The 24132-nt window shown below is 33.5% G+C and overlaps 1 protein-coding gene across 2 annotated transcripts in view; it reads left to right on the forward strand.

Annotated features, from left to right (window-relative positions):
• The first annotated feature begins 8762 nt into the window (after positions 1–8762).
• Positions 8763–24132, forward strand: part of LOC137647303 (uncharacterized) — a 76124-nt gene continuing 60754 nt past the window's right edge. Inside the window, exons 1-2 of one of the 2 annotated variants that reach the window (XM_068380696.1) lie at positions 8763–8865; positions 13262–13309. In XM_068380696.1, coding sequence (XP_068236797.1) covers positions 13277–13309 — 33 coding nt within the window. In that variant the 5' untranslated portion in view covers positions 8763–8865; positions 13262–13276. Of the gene's footprint in view, positions 8866–9000; positions 9212–13261; positions 13310–24132 lie in introns of those variants that run through there. The other variant, XM_068380697.1, reaches the window with a different exon arrangement.

The following is a 24132-nucleotide window of genomic DNA, read 5'->3' on the forward strand; positions in this document are numbered from 1 at the left end:
TCTGTTGCCCCCCCCCCCACCCCCCACCCCAATGACAGTGCAGTAGTTAACCCCTTGGGTGAAGAAAAATTGTTTGGTAATCTCAGTGTTGTTAGATATATGAGGACAGAGGAGAATCTGTAAGGAACAGTCAAGATTATTCGGTGCATGTGTAGGCAAAGGGAAAATGAACCGTAACCAGAGAGAAGGATCCAATGTAGTACTATCTTGCTCTATAGCGGTAGTATAGAGCACACACACGCACACATTATACATATATATACATATGTATATATATATATATATATATATATATATATATATATATATACACACACAAATGTATACCTATACCAATACATACTGTACATGCATACTGCATATGTACCTCTATATATATATATATATATATATATATATATATATATATATATATATATATATATATATATATATATATATATAATTTATCTAAAAAATCTCTAGCACTCATACACATACAGTACGACATATTTTTATATATATATATATATATATATATATATATATATATATATATATATATATATATATGTGTGTGTGTGTGTGTGTATATGTATATGTATATATATAAATATATATGTATATGTATATGTATATATATATAAATATATATGTATATATATATATATATATATATATATATATATATATATATACATATTTACATACACACACATACACCAATATGTCATACTGTATGTGTATGAGTGCTAGGGATTTTTCAAATAAAAAAAAAAGTTACCGTATAACAGTTAAATATACGATTTTTTTCAAAATAGAAGCTTATTGACGCCTCCTGAAATGTCTACAAGCTATATCCACAACGCAAAAATTAAATATTGAAAACACGTTTTTTTAAGGTAGTCCGGAAAACAGCTAACATAGATCTATCTATCTATCTATCTATCTATATATATACATATATACATATATATATATATATATATATATATATATATATATATATATATACACACACATAACATATATATATATACATAATATATATATATATATATATATATATATATATATATATATATATATATATATATATATATATATATATATATATAGTCATCATCATCATCAGTCGTTACAAATCTAATGCAAAACAAAGGCCTCAGACTTATCCGTCTGCTTATGGTCTTTCTATGCCAGCCCAGGCTTGCAAACTTCCTTAGTTCGTCGACCCATCGTCTTCTCTTCCTTGCCCTGCTTCTCTTAGAATCTCTAGGGACCCATTCTTTTATTCTTATTGTCTTTTATTGTTTGTCATTCTTATTACATGTCCTGCCCACGTCCATTTCTTTTTCTTACATGTTTCTAGAATATCCTTCAATTTAGCTTGTTCTCGTAGTCATGATACTCTTTATCTATCTCTTGTAGTTATTCCAATCGTCATTCTTCCCATACCTCTTTGTGTTGTAACTAGCTTATGTTCTAAGGCTTTAGTAAGGCTCCAAGTTTGTGATGCATAAGTTAATACTGGTAGGACCATTCCATTAAATACTTCTCCTTTTAAAGACAGTGGCATTTTACATTTCATAATCTCATTTTGTTATCAAATGCTCTCAATGCCCTGCTTATCCTTCCTTTAATTTCAGTCTCATGTCCAGGGGAGACACTTGCTGTCTGCCCTAAGTACGTGTATTCATTAACAATCTCTAAAGGTTCACCCATAACATTATCTTAGATTTACTTATATTAATTTTTAAGTCTTACGTTTCTGTTTTCTCTTTTCAGATTTTCTATCATCTTTTGTAATTTCTCCCATTATTCACTAAACACATATATTTAATATACAAATCTTAAGTTCTTGAGGTATTCCCATTAATATCAATTCGTACATGAAAGTGGCATTTTACTTTTCATAATCTCATTTTGTTTACCAAGTGCTCTCAATTCCATGCTTATTCTTCTTTTAATTTCGGTCTCATGTCCGGGGGAAACCTGTATGAATATCTTCAAGTGTTCTAACATAAGACTTTTTTATTCCTTGTTTTTGAAGGGCTTTTATCAATGTTGATGTTTTGACAGAATCAAAAGCTTTCTCATAGTCTATAAATGGCATATAGAGTGATTTATCATACCCTGTTGAATTTTTTAACTGGTTAATTACATGGATATGGTCAGTTGTTGAATACCCAATTCTAAAGCCTGCCTCCTCTCTTTGTTGATTAAAGTCTATGTCTTTTTATTCGGCCTAATATGATCTTTGTGAATATTTTACATATTACAAAGAGTAAACATATTGGCTGGTAATTTTTCAGGTCTTTTGTGACTCCGTTTTTGTGAATCAGTATAATGATAAATTTCTTCCAAGCTGTAGGTATAGAGCATTCTTGCAGACATTTGGTGTTGAGTTCAGCCCATCTATTATAAAATCAATTGTTGAGCCGTCTTCTCCTGCGTATTTGCCTTTTTCCATTACTTTTAATGATTTCTTTACCTCACCTACTGTTACGTTTGGGACCGGCTCAGGTATTTCATTAATTCTCTTAAACAGTATAACTATTGTATATCATTGTATAAAAATACTCAGCAACATTTATCCCTCAACCTCTATTTTGGATATTTCCATTTTCCTCCTTTAAAGCAAACATCTGTAGGTACCCCATTTTAAGTATTCTTTTCATTATATATACTGTATATATATATATATATATATATATATATATATATATATATATATATATATATATATATATATATATATATATATATATATATATATATATATATATATATATATATATATATATATACACACATCATCAGCTGTATTAAGTCCATTGCAGTACAAAGGCTCAAAAATCTTTCCACTCCACTTAATTACGTATATTAATTAACAATCTCTAGACGTTCCCCATAACTTATATCTGTTGTCCCTCTGCAATGATTTTCATTTAACATTATCATAGTTTTATTCATATTAATTTTGAGTTCTACATTTTTGTTTTCTTTAGTCAAATCTTCTACCACCTTTGGCAATTCCTCTCATGATCCACTAAATGGAGCTATGTTATCTGCGAATCTTAATGTTAATTTGCGCACACACACACACACACATACACACACACACACACATACACACACACACATATATATATATATATATATATATATATATATATATATATATATATATATATATATATATATATATATATATATATAAGCACATATACGATGGAATAACTGTTGAGATGATATTGGCCCAAAATGAAGTGACTCCCAAATTACTTACATTATTATTAGGTAGAATGTGGTGTGAAGAGCAAAGCGTGATAAATGGGAGCTAGAAGTGTTGGTGAAAATGGCTAAAAGAGGAGATATGACTGATTACTTTACTTACTTACTTTGATGGCGGCTTTTCCGGTCCCATACAGCAGGGGAACCCCATTCGCTACAGGACCTCCACTGTTGTTTTATCTTATTCATTCAGAGTATTTAACGTTTTATGTCTCATATTCTTCATTTATTGTTAAATCGTCACCGTCAAAAGACTCATGAAATTAGGAAGTCTTCAGTTTCCTCTTGAAAGCCTTAATGTCTTTAATCATTCGAATGTTTCGTGGGAGCAGTAATAACAGAGGCATCACACTTACGTCAGTTATGAAAATATATAGTATGTACATTCTTGGGACACTAGAGAAAAAGACTGACGAAAAGCTGAGAGATGAACAAGCAGGATTTAGAAAAGGTAGATGTTGTACTGAAAAAAATTTAATTTTAAGACACGTGGTACAGCAATGTGTAGAATTTAGGAATCCACTTTTGATGGCATTTGTGGACTATTAAAAAGCCTTTCATAGTGTGCACCGGCCAATGATTTGGAGTGTCCTACGTTATTATGGAGTTCCTCTCAAATATGTAAATCTAATTAAGTCTGATCATGGGCATAGAAAATGCAAAGTAAATGTTAGTGAAGTCCTATCAAAAGAACAGTGGAGTATTTAAAGGGAATGTGTTGTCAACTATGTTGTTTATCCTCCTCGTGGATTTTTTAATGCATAGAACAGTTGGGGATGGTGGAGAATGATTGGATTGGATTGGTAATAGGAAATTAACTAACTTAGATTATGCTGAAGACGCTGCCCTTATCAGCAGAACACAACAGGGCTTGCAAAGCTTTCTTACCAGAATAAAAGAAATATCACATGAGGTTGGGCTCAAGATATATAGAAGAAAGAGAAAAGATGAGAACGAATTATGTAATCGAAAATGAAATATCATTGAAAGGAGAAAGGATTAATGAGATGAAATCATTTAAATATCTAGGAACTATGATCTCTAATAAAGGATCTTTATAATTTGAGTTTATTGAAAGACTGAAAAAAATCAGACAATGGCTAGGTTAAGTAAAATTTGGAAATCAAATCGCCTGTAATTACATATAAAAAATCAGGCTATATATCAGTTTAGTGAGATCGGTGTTACTGTATGGACATGGATCGTGGTAAAACAATAAAACAATATGCAACAGGTTTGGTAAATTTGAGGACAAAGCCCTCAGAAGAATATTGGGAGTTAAATGGTAGGACAGCATTAGAAATGAAACTATAAGAGAGATTACTCGAGTACCATATGTGGATGAGATTATGATGAGGGGTAGATAGAGATGGTTTGGCCAAGCTCTTTGTACTCCCCAAAGAGATTAGTTCACCAAAAGTTTAACTGGGCTCCACAAGGCACTAGAAGAGTTGAAAGACCCAGGCCTAAATGGCTGAGGACTGGGAAGCGTGAAGTAGATGATGAATGGAGAAATACTGTTTTGATTTGAAAGCTCAATATAGAGAAGCCTGGCAAAATCTAACCGAGACCCTTTGCTTTAATAGGAGTGGGAGGAGATGATGATGATGATATACAGTACTATATATCTAATAGTAAGAATTAAAATGAGATAACTACTAAAGGAAATAAAGTTGAAATTAGAAGTTAGATTAAAACTTCAGATAAAATGGTAGTGTATTTCGACTCCATATATTAATAGCCAGGTCTTTTTGTGACATAAGAAATACTTATAATCACCTACAATCCCACTATACAATAAATGTTAGAGGCTAAAGGATACCGGATAAAAGAACCAGGTGAGAAATATTTATATCAATAAATTCACCTAACATTTCTTGATAAGGCCCCTTAACTAGATGATGAGCCATAATTTTTATAGTCCAAGTATTCCATGAGATGGGTCTTCACTCAGGATTTAAGGGCCATCTTTTCATACCAATGTAGGGTGAGTAGTCAAGTGAAGACAGATTATTATCATTATTATTATTATTATTATTATTATTATTATTATTATTAAAAGCTAAGCTACAACCCTGGTTGGAAAAGCGGAATGCTATAAGTCCAAGGGTTCCAACAGGGAAAAACAGCCCTATGATGAAGGGGAAAAAGTAAATAAATAAACGATAAGAGAAGTAATGAACAATCAAAATAACATATTTCAAAAACAGTAACAGCATTAATTTAAATCTTTTATATATAAACTATAAAAACTTCAAAAACAAAACTGGAGGAAAAGAAAAAAGATAGAATAGTGTGCCCGAGTGTACCCTCAACAGAGAACACTCTAACCCGACAGTGAAAGACCATAGTACAGGGGCTATGGCCCTACCCAAGACAAGAGAACAATGGTTTGATTTTGGAGTGTCCTTCACCTAGAAGAATTGCTTACCATAGCTAAAACGTCTCTTCTACCAACTGAACAATTACAGCGCAGTAGTTAAGCCCTTGAGCGAAAAAAAAAAATGTTTGGTAATCTCAGTGTTGTCAGGTGTATGAGGACAGAGAAGAACAATGGAAGAATAGACCACACTATTCAGTGTATGAGTAGGCCAAGAAAAAATGAGCCCATAAAACGATGAATAAATGCCTACGAAATATGATTAACACAACCTCACTCTGTGCTTCTAACTGAATGCTTACACGTACGAACAGACACAAACCAACTATGTCTAAAAATTAAGGAATCAATTATCTGATATTATTGGACTTCCCTACCTCAGGATCTATTCACAGGCTCCATTCACTCTATCATTAACAAGTACACTCAAAACGTTAAGCACCGTAAGACACAGAATCCCCCAAGATAATGTACAATTTTATGCAAATACATGCATACAGTATACACACACACATATATATATATACATACATACATACATATATATATATATATATATATATATATATATATATATATATATATATATATATATATATATATATATATATATATTTATATATATATAGATGAGAGAGAGAGAGAGAGAGAGAGAGAGAGAGAGAGAGAGAGAGAGAGAGAGAGAGAGAGAGAGAGAGAGAGAGAAATTTACAGCTATGTTCTGTTATAATTATTATGATTATTATTGTCATGACAAATATTCAAAATGAGTTTAGCTCTCTAGTGGCGTGCATATGCTTAATATACTATTAACGTGCAAATCAAGATTCCAAAGAAATACCCACGTGTGGAAAAGTAATTCAAGAGAATAGAAGATAAGTGAAATATAAACTAATTAAAACATACATATACACATATATAAACTTATATATAGCATTATAACTGACATACTTTCAGAGTTTCTAGTATCAAGTCCCAACGAGGTCTTACAATGGAGTTCACTCAAGCTTTGTTATAACATAACAAAACAGCAATTTCTTAAAAGTTCACCAACCTAGAACAGGATTAGAACGCTTCTATTAAAGGTTTTAAAGACTGTCCATGAATGGCAGGGGAAGAGACAATGACATTGCACTAACAAGCAGGACAATGCCCCAGAGACTGACCATATATACTGTACTTATGATCAGTGCCCGAGGCTTCTCCCCACCTATGCTAGGACCATAGAGGGCCAGGCAATTGCTGGTGATGACTCAGCAGGTAGACCTATAGGTTCCCCAAAAACCCGCATACTTAGCACACAAGGATGGTAAGGTTACACACAATAAAATAGACTAACGAATTTGAGCGGGAATTGAACCCCAGTCTGGAGATCACCAGGCAAAGACTTCATGAACAGGCCACAACAACCAATAGCGATAGAAAACTAGACAGTCAATTGGGTAGTTCTTCATTACTTTACAGGTACTAAGCATTATCATAAATAAACCGCCGTTGGATGGAGTGGATTCGATAATAACTACAGTATTCGGGCTCAATATTTGAGCATGTATATTTGTATGTCGGATTTAAGTAGTAATCTTCATTATTATATTCCTAGATTTGCTTTTCTTGAAATTTTCCCTCTATTGAAACGCATCTGCGAGGGTCTATCTCTCTTCCTTCCATACATTGTAAGGTCTTGCTTTTTTACCCATAGAATAATTATGGGGCCCTTCTCCATCACGCCTACTAATATCCAGCCCACTGTTTCAGCGAAACCTTCCATACAATAACATGACTTGGCTCTTCTATTGATTGTATACTTCTCACTTTGAAATTTTCAAATAAAAACGAAGATCAACAGTGGCCTTCAAATCTTTACTTCACGCCACTCGATCGTAAAATATATGAAGGGTTTTCTTTTTACATTATTGATTTTTCTTGTGGAAAGATGAAATACAATATACACTTAACAGGAGGCTTAATACATACTCAATTTATATTAACATTACATAGAACTAGTCAACCTCTTACTTTAAATATCTGGCACTTTTTCACTGCATTAACACAGAAATGTTCTCATATTGGCAACCAAGCCAAAAATACCCTAGAACCTTTCCACGATGCAAAAATAATTATTTTCTTAAATTCACTATCAACATTCCTATACTGTTCAATATGAACTTTTATTTTACTATCAGACCTCCCACGTTCCATAACCATTTCACCAAACTACTTCATATCTTCTTGAAACCCTATCTATCTTCCTTTATAAGAACTTTCATCAGCATTTATACACCATCAATAAGACTTATACCCTATTAATTTTTTTTATATGGAGAAAATGTTTTGTACCTCAAAAAATTTTAATGCAAAATTTTATTTATATCAGCAAATAAGGACTATAGGAATGACCATCGCATTATTGGTTTCTATTTTTTCTTCAAGTTTAATATTTTTGGCGCTTGTATTGAATTACCAGGTTTGGGTCGTAAAAAATAACATTGAAGGGAAACCCCACAGAGAGAGAGAGAGAGAGAGAGAGAGAGAGAGAGAGAGAGAGAGAGAGAGAGAGAGAGAGAGAGAGAGAGAGAGGTGTACTGTACTTCAAATACTTCAAATATTTCTTTAAAATTTTCATAATGTTCATACATACTGTATATTGTCGTAGCGCTTATATCACATGACCAATTAATATCTAGTTATGTATGAAATAAAAATACCTATAAAGAAACAGCCATCCTGTCTGGGAGAAGGGTAAGGAAAGACCTTGGGGGAAGGGGTTAAGAGAGGAGGTGTGTCTCTTTATGCGAGACTCAAAAGCCTGGCCTAAAAAATTATAGGTTACGATGTCTGGTCACTTTTCTACTATACGTCACTTGTCATATCAGTAAAATTGTTTGTAATATATTTATCCTTGACAGAAAATGCTGAAAATACTGGATATCAACGCACAAAACCCCTCTGGTATTTTTGGCATCCCTCCTCTCGATGCCCAGATGAAAGTAAGAGGTGTTTGGAATCCCTGCTGTTGATTGGCTGACCACGGAAAGTCGACGGCAATGGATTGGTGGAGAGTTCCAACGAAACTGAAAGCGGGAGGTTCATGAACGGCTCTCCCACTTGCAAACCCCCCTTGCATATATAAGCAGAGCCATTTTACCAAAACATCTTACTGTTAGTTTGCTAGATGTGTTAGTTACTTGTCTTGGAGGGAAGATAGTCAGGTGAGTCAGTGAGTGGGTTAATGCGGCATTTATTCACCCTCCCCCCCCCCAAATATAAATTGCTTAAGGGAAACCATTGGTGTTTTCCCTCCGGGGGATCTATGAGTGCCGCTCCCGTTTGGACCGGTGAAGGCGTGTCACACACATAACAAGTGAAACTGTCACAACGAGGTGGCAGTGTACTCTCGGATACTACAAAGTGGTCCTGACAGTGCAAGTGTAGACTCGGTGCAGGTTGGACGTTCTCTCCTATAGGCATCATCCTGTTTGCCTGCTTCCCCCTTAAAAAAATCTCATCTCCCCGGCTGCGCGGGTTCTACTAACCTACTCCCGCAAGGCATAACTGGTGCGACTGAACCTTATTGTTTACTGTACTTCTTAGTGACACATGCAAATTTTGGGAGTAGTTAATTACGAATAGGAAAGAAAATTGCAATTTGGGAAATAATCTATAGGATAGCGAAATGTGTTCTAGGTGTGATTATAGTTGGCTTACAAAGTTTTGATTGATTTTCAATTAGGACTCAAAATGTTTTTGTCCTTTATTCTAATAGAGTAGGCTCTTTTTGGTAACACAAGTATGTGTGTGTGTGTGTGTATATATATATATATATATATATATATATATATATATATATATATATATATATATATATATATATAATATATATATATATATATATATATATATATATATATGTATATATATACATATATATACACATATATATTTATATAACTTATACATGATTATATTTAGGAATTACAGTATGGACCATGTAACATTACTAAAGTAAACATTGCCTGACACACACACACACACACACACACACACACACACACACACTATATATATATATATATATATATATATATATATATATATATATATATATATATGCAAAATGTACATTATATAACCGATTAAGGAGATGACTGGATCTTTGTTGGTATCTATTGAACATTTAATGTTTGCGTTTTCGACGATACTTAAGCATGTTTTTCAAGTGCTTTTCAGCCTGTCAATAGCCAGTCATCTTCCAATATGGCTAAAGAAAACCGACGATGAAAAACTAATTCTATCTTCTCTTATTTTACATTGCTACATAGCTCATGGCATTCGTGTAGTTTTCTTTCCTTAAGCAAAGCAAAACAATTGTTTTCTGTAATTTTGGAAGAAATTTGTGGCCACAAAACTACGACAGTTAGTTTATACGAATCAATGGTATCATATTCAGAATCAAAGTAAACACACATATCTCATCTACCTTACGATTAGTAATCACTAACCACTTTTGATAAGCCAGACAAGAATTTAATAGTCTACAAAATAATAATAAAACGAACAACCACTTTATTGTTTAACTAGATGTACTTTTCATCAATAAATTAAGGATCTCTCAAAATGTAGTTAGAAGGATAATGTATAGAATCTACATAAGATACATGTCATGATAGAAGTACTTTTTGAAAATGTTAATTTTTGAACTCATACTAAAGGCCACTCTAAGTTAATGATATTAATTAAAAGGAAGAGAGGTGTGTTTCCGCCATTCATGGAGTGTACCTACATGTCTATATTTGAATTAACATCTAAATAATACGTTAATATAAGAGACAAACACAAACACGCATATACACTATATATATATATATATATATATATATATATATATATATATATATATATATATATATATATATATAGAGAGAGAGAGAGAGAGAGAGAGAGAGAGAGAGAGAGAGAGAGAGAGAGAGAGAGAGAGAGAGAGAGAGAGAGAGAGAGTTTGATAGATTAAGTATAATTACACTCTCAAGGGGATAAATAAAATAATGTAGTAACTTTAAAATAGATGAAAAGGTGATACAGACTATTTCTTCAAATATTGTAAAGGCAATAAGTTTGAAGAAATCATGTTTTAATTTCTAGTCTAAGCTTTCACTTTCATTGAGCATTAATCATGATAATCCCTTCCGCTTGATTACGCATTTACTTCTGTGGGGTTGTAGGTTGGATAACTAAATTAGTTTTTAACTTTTGAGCAACAAAAAGAAAGATTGAAGTCATTAGTTTTGACTTAAGGATAGAAGTAGATCGAATAATGTGAAAATATCTGCGCATTCTTCTTTTTTTATTGATGTAACATGGTTGCAAAAATGATTTGAGATACTCGTCACTACCCTATACGCAAAATATCGGATACTGGAATGAATAGTTGCTAAACTACGAAATCTCAATAAATAAGTTATAACTGTTTTCGAATAGTAATGAATATAAGTGATTCTTAAAACGCTTCTATACCCTTTACCACTAGAAATTATCCTCCATTGTTAGCCTTTTGTTTCAGAAAGCAATAACCTCTTTAAAAAGTTTACTTACGGAAAAAACACGAGCTTCCTTTGAAGAAATGTACATCATATATATTGACACATTCACAGTTACCAAACCAAAACACTATAGTCCAAATTTCTTCTTTCGTTAATATATGATATCAAAGCCTTGATTAAAAAGCTATACTATATATTTAAATGAGGAACTCCCAACACACGGTCATCTTCATCTTGCAAGGGAACAGAGGATTCCGAGGAATCACATTTCTGACCTTCAGGAAGAATGTACGAATTCTCCCACTTGACACTCTCTCTCTCTCTCTCTCTCTCTCTCTCTCTCTCTCTCTCTCTCTCTCTCTCGTAAACTAATAATGAAGAGCCTTATCCAAAACTTGAACCTTCCCATTCTTATTATGGCTTGTCGATATTTTGAGTATTTACTCTCTCTCTCTCTCTCTCTCTCTCTCTCTCTCTCTCTCTCTCTCTCTCTCGTAAAATATCAAAGAAGAGCCTTATCCAAAACTTAAACCTTTCCATTCTTATAATGGCTTGTCGATATTTTGAGTATTTACTCTCTCTCTCTCTCTCTCTCTCTCTCTCTCTCTCTCTCTCTCTCTCTCTCTCTCTCTCTCTCTCTCTCTCTCTCGTAAAATAACAAAGAAGAGCTTTATCCAAAACTTGAACCTTTCCATTCTTATTATGGCTTGTCGATATCTTGAGTATTTACCTTTATGCCACTTACAGTATGTGCATTTATGCATATATTTCATTCCTTGCTGCTTACGTGGAACTAACAATACTTGATATTTATTAGTTTCTTCTTCTTGGTAATTAATAACCTACAAACTTAGTAAACTATAATTAACATGTCTCTTTTGGCTGAAAAACCTCATTTCCTCGAAAATAAAGTGGTTGTTCATTACAGCGTACATAAGTATGAACAGAAAAGGAAATATTTTCGAATGACTAATAACTTCTTTGTCCAGAAAAATCCTTCAAGCGTTCTCGGCTAACAAATAATGATTTTTTTTTTTTTTTAAATTTACTAGTTTACTTTCCCGTCAAGGACTGCACTTACTCCCTTATACGAACGTACATGGTCATAAAATCAAGCTCGTATTGTCATGATGATCTTCGGATTATTACTTTTTTTAGGGTCAAGTGTGACGTCTGGCTCAGACATAAGGAACAATGTTCAAAGAGTGAAAGTATTCGGTCGTCTAGACTCTAGACTGATAAACCTCTGGGTATCGTCCAATGCCTCTCCAAACATAATGAAACATCACATTGTTCCCATCTTTTTGCCTCGACCTTTACAAAAAATACAAACGTTATTTTATAATTCGGTCAAACATAATACACACTGCTTCAAGGAATCATAAAAACGTCACCATTCCATCTATTGCATGTTGAATTCATTGCATAATGTTAAAAACGCTGGTCAATTTAACCTTTACAAGATCGATCTGAAAATACTCTTGTCGAATCTTGTATAGCCTTGACTGCGCCCATTATTATTATAACAATCTACAATAATAATTAGAAAAACAGAATGCTAAAACCCCAAGGCATACAAGAGGAAAAGTAACGTAGTCCACGATGATTAACATTTATGATTCCAATACTCTTACCCGAAAGAGGGTCGGTGAACGAAGCCGTTCCCAATTGCAAAATCGAAATCTTTTAATGATAACATTGCCTTTTTTTTTTTTTGCGCCTGCCCTCCTGTCTGGGACATTAGGTCATATACGGTTATATCACTCCGACGGCACATTTCCTTTTCCTTGTCGTCTTCTTGGAAGTATGTGAGGGCGCATGTACGTTGATGACCGTTCTCTATTTGTATTACTGCGACCCTTGCGCAATCTTGTAGAGATACTTTAGAGGGAAGTTCAAGTGACCATTTGTGAATAATCTGTTGCCCTATGAATTATAACAAAATGGTATGCAGATTTTAAATAAGATTTGGAAACGGAGCTTAACAAATACCATGAATTATACTCTAGATATTTGTAATTATGTCTACTGTGAAGAAAATATAATGTTTTCCTTTTTTCCTTTCCAGGCTCCTCAAGACAGTATGAGGTTACTTGCGTTACTCCTAGTCATTAAGGTAAGTTATTTTATATTGTATATTATATTTAGGTAATTAATTAATGTAATAATTTCGCAGAATAATAAGTTTTTCCTTATTGTTCATCAGAGGCTACTTAACATTTGCATTAGTATAGAAATAAAGCTATTATGCGCAATAATGTCTAGAAAGACATATAGTTTTTTTTTCTCATTTAAAAAGCATTAATTCTTGAATATAGTTCTGAATATAGCGTGATCAAAGAAGGTTTTTCATCAGTGAAACGAAAAATTGTCTCATAAAAACACGAAACATACCAAACCGTTAAACACTTACAGACTTCTGTACCTTCCACCAATATTTGAGTTACTATAAGATTTGTTTGTTCCATAATGCCTCAGCTCCATAAAATAGTTCTGATTAGACATCATACCAAAGGTAAAGTGTACTGTGCATAATTCAAAAGATTTGTATTCCTTCGATTTCCCACACGCATGTCAATGACTTTGCAGTGTACTATGAATTCATTTTGAAAGCGAATTTCAAATACGATAATTTATTGTTTACTGCTGAAATATTTATATATGTCTGTGTGTGAACCAGTGATACAGAAACATGTGTGATTTATACTTATTAGCCAAAATAATGTTAAATAATTAAATCAAGGTTTAGAAATAGGATTCAACATTATAAAAGAAGTGTAATCCTCGTGGAAATTAATAGTAAAATTTAACAAATTGGATATCGTAAAATTAATAACCGGTACGAATCGAGAAAACAATCTTTACACCTCTACATTTCTTTCACAATACAAATTAGCAAAATGGAAGGGTGCGAAATAAGGGATTTTGAGCTGCAGCATATCAAATTGTATCCATAGCAACGAAAATAAAATCGCTGCTGACAAAGACCTGATAAGAAATTATATCACTTTATTATGAAGCTGTTGACAAATATTACTTTTGTTTGAACTACTCTCTCTCTCTCTCTCTCTCTCTCTCTCTCTCTCTCTCTCTCTCTCTCTCTCTCTCTCTCTCTCTGTGGCATTTGGAGCAGTGACTTTTCGTTTTTCGAACTGGTTCACTCTATATGAAAGTGGTTTCATGATTCTTCATAACTATTAGATAACAGGAAGTAACCCTAGTTCTTGAAGTTTAAAATTAACCCGTTTCACGCCGAATGAAGTCATCATGCGTATATACAGTATCCATATCTTTAAAAATACAATGTTCGGCAAGTTTATCAGTTACATATAATATCTAATGGCAAAAGAATGGAAAACCAGAGCATTACAAAGAACCTATGTGTAATATTCATCTCTACAACCAAGGTAGATTTTTCTATCCAGCCAGACATACAACATCAGTATCGATAACTTACAGTGATGGAGCCTCGACAAAGGAAGCATCTAACTACAACCGAACGAGTCGTGATTTAGGAAAATAGTCTCGGTTCCAGGTCGCTGAACAAACCAGGTCTTACTAGCTCTCATGCCATGCGAAAGGTTCACAGTGTGACTCACGCCTCCACACAAAAACAGCTCAGTTTCCAAATTATTTTGAACCTTGCCTTTCTTATTTTCCCTTCTGTATTTTACCATAAACTCCTCCGTTATATCTCTCATAAACTACATAAGTGAAACATTCTAAAATTCAGATTCAATATACCTAACGCTTCTGATATAAACATTAGAATAATCTCTTGACATGCATAACAATTCATGCTCATTTGCAATATCAAGAAATCCAATACAGTCGTTAAATAATCTCCACTACAAATGCAAAATTATCTTTAAAAGAAGGTATTACTGGTATGTATTATGCCACAGGAAAACCTAGAGGCAGATGAGGGATGGGTATATCCAGGTAGCCCAAGTGAAAGTCTCAGGTGAGTCGGCATCAGACCTTACCCCAATGTCCGCTCACAGACAGAAACTCACACATTCTCACACGCACAGACGCACAAACAATCTTGTCCATGTGCACCCAGACTCACACATCCAAATGCACACAAGATCTCACCCGTGTACATAAGACTTTTACACAGGAAGACATAGACACCAAAGCAGGTTCTCAAGCTCCAATGAATTGTGAAGGATGATTAAAGCATTAAATACATTCACTTCGTTTTCAACCTTGATGGAGGGGAGAGGATGAAGGGTGCTTAGGTCTTTAAAGACTTCGGAGCTTCACTTATCTGTATATTTGTTTTGTTGAGTAGCGCAAAAGTCAGGGCTTATCCAATCTCTATTTATAATACTCTTAGCTGGTTTCATTAACTTTCACTGTATTTAGACGCGTATATGAGACTTAATAGATTGTTTTTAATTTTTATTTTCAACTGTATTAAATGCTGTGTATTAAAGTCATGTGAATTATTGCGAACAGCTGATAATAGTATATCGTGTTGCCCGTAATAAAAGCGCTACTAATTTGATAAGTTTCCAACGGTATGGATGGGTTCACGAGAGAATGTTATTCAGAGGTATTTCATCTATTCATCGTCTTGCACAATTGTTGACGGAAACCATTATGAGCTTAGATATAAAGTAAACAATGTCAAAACCGCTGCTTCTTGCGGGATCTCATATAGCCTGGAATGTAGAGGGACATTCTTAGAATATGTGAAATGCTCAGCTGTTCTCATCAACGGAATAATTAGGGCAGTCTTGGAATTATTATGTCAATAGACATTTTCGGGATGAGTGTGTTACCGTCTGACAGTGATCCATATAACAAAAAAGTGAAATCAGAGAAGTGGTAGAGAAAAAAGTAAATTCACATACCAGAGATCGACTGGTAGGGTTGAAACACCTTATTATCTATAGGGCTTCGTTTTGTGCCTGTATGGAATTATCAACGAAGTCTGACACAAGTGTTTATATCATGTTATAAGCTAACACCATCTTTATTTTTCTATTTGTAGTGTCTGTATTTTAATTAAAGAAATATCTTTCGTGAATTCTGGGAAATTTTAACTTATCTCATGTCTGACATCTGCAAGAATCATAAATTTCCAAGAGGTTACTAGTTTAAATATCGAAATCTCAAAGCGAAGTTGGTAAAAATGTCAAAATGTAAGAAATGCTAGGAATAACTAGAAATAAATATCAACTACATTCGGTAAAATATGTATACTGTACATATCCATGAAGTCAAATTAATTTTTCTACAAGCACATACAGTACATGTATGCATTTCTTCTTCTTCTTCTTCTTCTTCTTCTTCTTCTTCTTCTTCTTCTTCTTCTTCTTCTTCTTCTTCTTCTTCTTCTTATCATTATAATTATTAGTATCGACAATGCAAAAAAATTCAACGGTGCGTTTCTAAGAAAAAGAAAATCAGTAAATATGAACGAATGTTAATCCTGTCTCCACTTGAAGGTTAATGCTTTCGAAGGGTCCCTGTTGATGCAGACCTATTATCTTTAGAGTAGTAAATGTGATTGCTGATGCTTTTGCTGTTTTGCGAGCGACAGGCAGGACGAGGGGTCAAAGGTAATTTCTTGTTGAGGCCCGATGTAATCAATCTTAATGCAGGAAGTGTTCATTAATGGTAATTCGAATGAATCGTGATTGCAATGCAATTTTGCTATGACAAATAAAGTTATGAAACATTGGGAAAAAACAACAAAAAGATAACAAAAACAATATAAATTAGTATTTGCTAATATAAAACATTTTCACATGATGCGTTTCATGAATTCATAGATGAGCAGGCGACCATTCTGCACGTAAACAAAATCTTGTCATTTTGACAGTTTCTTCAGAAAAAGAAAAAAAAAAATTACAAGTTAGGAGTTTCCATCGAAATACGTGCGTTCTGTACCTGAACACCAACTGCAACCCCTTTTCTCCCAGATTTTACTCTGTGTCATAACCATCACTACAGATAGTACTCATGAATCCAGTTCTGGCATCCAGGATATTATGCATCACTCCTTTCCACGACCAGTAGACTACCTGTATTTAGAAACCCCAAACCGGTCGGTATTCATAATTGATAATAGCTCCTAATTACGACAAAGAAGTCAATAGCTTTACAACGTTGAAGATGCCTTTAATCTGGCCTTGAGATACTCCTAAAACTCCCACATTGAGCTTTAGCAGTACTCTTAAGTAATAAAAATAACATGAACAGAAAACTACTAAGCACAGATGTTGCAAGACTTGAGCTTTCGTACTTTCACCATCACCGCCGACACAGCTGTTTCTGTTGGCCGTGCGGGCCATACAGTGTTTACAACTGAGCATTAGGGCCATAAGTGAGGATATTGCACCACCTACTTTAAGTGTGCCTACCAAAACCATTTCTGTATAGGGTAAAGCGAGGGAAAAAATCAGTAATTGCCATGCAACAGAATCGAATGATAACTGATTCTAAAAATTACACCGGTTTATTTTACACACACACCAAAAAAAAAAAAGTTTATTATTCCAACTAAAATATTTTTATGCATTTTGTAACTCATCATCATTCCTGTATTCTGTAACTACTCGTCAGTAATACAAAACTCTCTGTTAAAGCTGTGACATTCCGATGATACGCGTTCAATGTCCAAAAGTAGAATTTTACTCTAAAAGCTATTGATAAGCACTTTCGGCACACTGAACGCTAGAGAGAGAGAGAGAGAGAGAGAGAGAGAGAGAGAGAGAGAGAGAGAGAGAGAGATTTGACTTGACTTACGCATTTACAGTTTTTCTCAAATATTCCAACATAATTCCATAAACTGGAGAAAGCAAACGATTTCCCTTGATAATCCGTACCCCAAATATATAACCATAATAACAATCAGTTATACGAAGCTCTGAATTACTGGTTCTCTTCGAGATAATGGCTATGAAATACAACGAACCCATCTTTAAATCTGAAAGTACAATCAAAGTCAAAAGTAAATATTTTTCACTAGACGCATTTCAAAAAGAATTTTCATCATTATTAATACTTTATGATGGCCGCAGAAATAATGTCCAATTCTATTACTTCTCTGGGAGGGCAGCCTCTTTTTACTATACTAAGACATACTTAGGAACCTATGCATTAATACATCATTAAAGTGTTCGAACATTATTTGTGAAAGACCTGGATCATAGTTATAAAATTAACTATAGATCCTTCTCATAATTCAAAGTCAGTATTGAATTCATATGTATTTATTGCCAAAGTGCAAGTATAAAATTAACTTCATATCTCTCTCATATTCTAAAGCTAGTATTGAAAGTATATGCATTTATTGCCAATGTGCAAGTTTACACTTAATTTCATATCCACCTCATATTTTAAAGTCAGTATTGAATTCATGTTTTTATCGTCAATGTGTAAGTTCAAGATGTTTAGTTTTATCTATTTAATCACAAAATCAATATAAGCCTATCCCTGAAAGGTTAATCGTATTTTGGTAAACGAATGAAAATCTATTCTTAATATACGATTGAAAAATACATACTTATACTAAGGAAACATTCATAAACATCAATCCATTTTTATTCATAATCATTTATCATCAAACATATATTACTTTACAAAATACTCAATATCTAAGCCACTCACTACGATTACATCATCACATCTTGCAGAACAAACATAATTCAATGATTATCAAAAAAAGATGGAATCAGCGTTCAGAGTTAAAAGCCAGTAAGTTATCGGAGCATTGACTTCCGAAGCATATGAAGAAATATTTGAGTATATTGCAAAAATATATTTTTAGTGCTTGGAGTAATGATCTTACAACTTAAAATTGCCTTTCTCGCTGTGGCAAAACATATCAAACGATGGGGTATGAATATAAGCAGAGAAATCTTTCGGGAGGGAAAACAATATAAAAATGGGTCGTTAAAATCCACTGGACTTGGCTAATAGGAAAAGAAAATAATTTAAATATTACCTAGCCTCTACAACAACAATAATAATAATAATAATAATAATAATAATAATAACAATAATAATAATAGTAATAATAATAATAATAATCACAAACATAAACAGATGTAAAGGGCTCGGCAAAATAAGTCATGTGACAGGCTTCTGCGGTTATATCATTAAATCCAGTTCCACTGGGGTTTCCTAAGGTAATTACTTGATCTCAGCTGCAGTTTGTTAGCATCCAAAGGTAGTGCCGTAAAGGTGAATACATACTATCAGCGTAAATAACACTAGGATATTTATGTTTCCGAATTTTTCTAGATTCATTAGTTAATTTCATGACTTTTTTCCATATTTCTTATGTTGAAGTTCTGTTCTTTTGGAACTTAATTTTACAAGTTGGTGATATTTACGCTTGTTTCGAATGACTGTCAACTCTCTTTGATGAATAATGACAATACACTTACGTCACTTCCACAACGAATTATTTCCAAAAGGAATTTTCACAAGAACGTTAAAGCTCTCGTTATATCATCCGATTTCCTCACACAAGCCCGATGTGCAACAGAATTATAATTTGCTTCAGCTTTTTCGCTTTTTACTTCGATCTTTAGGAATACTTTTTTTCAATGGTTTTCCTTGTTTTAAAAACGTACACTCTTAGGTAACACAAGCATTTTGTTTCTCCATTGCCATCAATCTTATGATAGTATTTTGCAATCTACGTATTTCTAACACTATTTTCTTATTAAAAGGTTATTATGAATGTTTTTCTTTCATAATTGCATATATATACATAACTTGTATATATATATATATATATATATATATATATATATATATATATATATATATATATATATATATATATATAGTGTATGAACTCTGCCTTAATAAATAAAAATTGTATGCACCTTGATAACTGTTTAGATGCTAATGAATATTTATTTCGAATGAATAGTTTCCATCTATTAGTCGTATAGCCAGCGACAAATCTTGGGCTAATATATAAATATCATAAAAAATCTGACCTCCTTTTTTATTAAGAAACATTACGATAACATCATTTTATTAGCCCAAGAGACAGCGGTGGCTTCAGTTGTCTAACAGCTGACCTACAGAGACTGACCTGGAAGGTAATAAGACTGACCTGTACCTGACAGGCACTTCCGCCCCTTGCCACTGGCCCAAGTGAAAGGTTTTTGACCATCTCCCAAAACGTAGCCGCATCAACATATGATCTAACACATCAGCGCCGCTGGGCAATACCATCTTTGGAAAGATAACTACTTAATAATTAGAAGGATTTTAAACCTTCAAGGTACTTTAGTTAAGGGGTGGAAAATATCTTTGGGAGATTGACGGCTATGCTAGAAGCTGATTTATAGATATAATTAGGATTAAATCTTAGATGTTTATCGGTGCAATTTCAAATCTAAATATAATAAAAGGTGCAAAACTTCAATATAATTTGCTTATCTTAAATTCCATGGAAGCGTTAGATCTTTCCTTTCAGTTCTGATGGATAAATTCACTGTAAAACTCTAATAGCTCACTATACTGCATGGTAACAAAATAGTTTGCTTGTAAAATACTAACTAAGCAGAAATCATATAACTGATAATCAGGTTCATAATTATCAAAATGGGCTCAACAACAATTTCTGAGGAATATAATCATACCCACTTGATGGAACTTTCTCTCCCTTATCATATAAAGATAATTAAAACTCTCTCTCTCTCTCTCTCTCTCTCTCTCTCTCTCTCTCTCTCTCTCTCTCTCTCTCTGTGAGGGTGTGTGTTTGCTTTTTTATAGCACAGAAAAACATTTGAGATTTATTTACTGCCTTCAAGGAGCTATAAAATATCCGTACGTAAAGAAACCAGCCTTTTCATTCATTGCCATTCACTGACAGCGTAACATCCCATCAGCCCATTCATCGTAATTCATACATCGGTGTATCGGACACTTTCATCTCCGGTCTTGCGCTATCTAATATTCACATGCTAGTTGTAAATTATTACTCTGTTAAATCATTTCTTCAACGAGAGTCTACAGCAGATGTATTGTAGACTGTCATGATTGACTTTCACTTCGGTCTCGATTTCTTGATACGGATCTCAATCGTAACGTTTTATTCACTCGTGATATTGAAGCATTGGTTGTTATTACGGTACTCTTGTTCCACATTCTTTATCCGGTATTCTTTTCATCAGATACCCTCTCTCTTGCACACTTCGACCCCCAACGTACCGTTTACCCAAGTACCATCCCTCTAATTCATTCGTTCCTTTGCCTATTAAAACAACTGTATTTGCATAATACGCCATAGGCTACAAATCTTTTTGTTTTTTCCAGTATTCCTCTCTCTCTCTCTCTCTCTCTCTCTCTCTCTCTCTCTCTCTCTCTCTCTCTCTCTCTCTCTCTCTCTCTCTCTGCTGTCAGATGTGTTATACATCACACTAAGCCAAGAAAGGACTTTTACAATATCGATAATTATAGTTTCATAATACAAATTAAATCTCTAATACAAACCCTTAGGGTTATGTCATGTAACTGCGTAGCAGAGAAAAAGAAAGGAAAAAAAGCAAAGAAGCGGGTAACGCCGAAAGCAGACTCCTAGGAGACCTGACCAGCGCTGCTCTCTCACCTGGGCCAACTACCACCACCCGACCTTTTGCCCTGCGGGTGCTAACGGTTCGATCTCCCAAGACTTTTCGACCACCTGTAATAGTATTTGATACATTCTGAGCGAATTCAAAGGCTCAGCGCGTAGTACCTGGGGGATATCGTTCAAAGATGGGTTTCAGATGCATTATCACTGGAATTAAGAGGTAGGGAGAGATTAAACACGTGGCGTTGGCCAGGGCTTATTTATATTCTTGAAATGTGTTTAGAAAGTACTTTGGGCTGGGTTCCCGTTTGACCTATACACTCCTAAGCAGATTGTGGTTTCTTCATAATCACGTCGCGTTCAACTCTAAATTAACTTAGTGGTGTCAGATATTTTCTATTCCTTTCTTTTTAATCCTAATTTTACATTGTGGGATTAGCTGGCTTTTTCAATATTCCATAAGTCAATATGATTTCTCATACTTTCTCTTTAAAAGAAAATATCTCGCTCTTTATGGGATTACAGTCTTGAATGAATGAAAATTACATAAGAATACTGCAGATATAATGAACAATCAAGATATATCAAATTTAATTTCATAGGGCAACTTTCTCGCGCAATGAAATCATTCGCCTTATGAACGAGAAGAATATGCTCAAAATCTTCAATCTGATTGTCCTGTCCTCGTAAACTGAGAGGCACATCTTATGTCAAAGATTTAATCTATCGAGGAAAATTATTACTATTATTATCTCATTCGGCGAGGAGAGGCTCTGCAGAAGGAAAATCTTGCTGCAATATTCATACTCAAACTGCTAAATCGTGGATGGGTTCTCCTGGTGCAGTAAAATTTCCACAATTATAGTCACATCACACCTCAACACAGAGGGATCATGAATAGAGCGTCATATAGCCTTTCCATTCCAATACTCGTCCGACACCTAAGAAATATCTGCCCGATGCCTTCTCTCACTTCCTTTCCTCCTGCCTCCTTGAACTTCTGAATCATATACTTTTCACTTTCCCGTCGCCATTCATTCTTTCATCATGACCAAAATACCTCAATATAACTCTCAATCATCTTTTCACCTAGTCTACCATTTCTAACTTCCACTTATTTTCACGTGGTTCACTGTACCGATTCTTCATACCCTTTATACGACGTAAATATTTCTATACAACAGCTTCACCCTGTTTTTTTTTTACCTTTAGCAAGAAATTTGAAAAATTGAAGTGGAATAAGCAATCATCTCTAATTCATCGGACAGGTACTACATTATCCACATTGCTTGGGATATATATTCATTTCAGCGTGGTCAGGCACAACAATTTTTTTAAAAGCTATCAAATGTTAGAGTTACCTCCAGACGATTCAAGTATACTAAAAGGATTAGTGGATATAGTTTTTTCTGTTAATCTAAATAGCTGGCTATTTAACTAAAGAATAATCACTCGAAAGAGCAAAATCGAAAACAGTATAATCACAAGGAATTACTAAGTGAAATATAAGAAAAGACAATCAAATTGGACACATCCTGAGCTTAGCAGCTATATATATATATATATATATATATATATATATATATATATATATATATATATATATATATATATATATATATATATATACACACATATATATATATATATATATATATATATATATATATATTACACGGTATAGGTGTGTTGCATAGTAGACTATTCATTAACCGGCTCTTCCTTGGTTCATGTTTTTGGGCTCTCTGACCTGCCCAAATAACAGCATCATAATGACCATAATTAGCCTTAAACTTCAAAACCATTTCTTCTTTTTTATCACCCAAAGCCGCGACTCGCCGTTTCTCTACCTTTATTTTGACTCCAGTGGTATTCGATAAGGGAAGTTCTAGTTCCGAAGGAACCACTTTTTCTCAAGTCAAGTCCTCCAGTTGCTGCCCTGTACCTTTTGTTGAGGTGCTAAATAGAAGTTTCTAATTTGTCACCGACGACATGATATCGAACCCGAGCTACCGATACACTACTTACGGAGCTATATATATATATATATATATATATATATATATATATATATATATATATATATATATATATATATATATATATATATATATATATATATATATAATGGTGGTTTGGTGTTGAGCCGGTATTGGAGGTTTGTTTATTTCAACTCACATTCAAAATATTGGTAAAATATTCTTTCAAAATTTACATGAATAACTTTTAAAAATATCATATAGCTATATGAATTTAAGCAATTCTTATAATTACATTTCCAATCCTATCCATACATGACTTTTCTGTAAATTCTTAAATTTTCTGATCTATATTATTTCATTAGCTCCTTATATAGAAATTGTCCTTTACAGAAGCGAGATAAT

This window comes from Palaemon carinicauda, chromosome 9 (assembly GCF_036898095.1).
Source record: "Palaemon carinicauda isolate YSFRI2023 chromosome 9, ASM3689809v2, whole genome shotgun sequence".
NCBI lineage: Eukaryota > Metazoa > Arthropoda > Malacostraca > Decapoda > Palaemonidae > Palaemon > Palaemon carinicauda.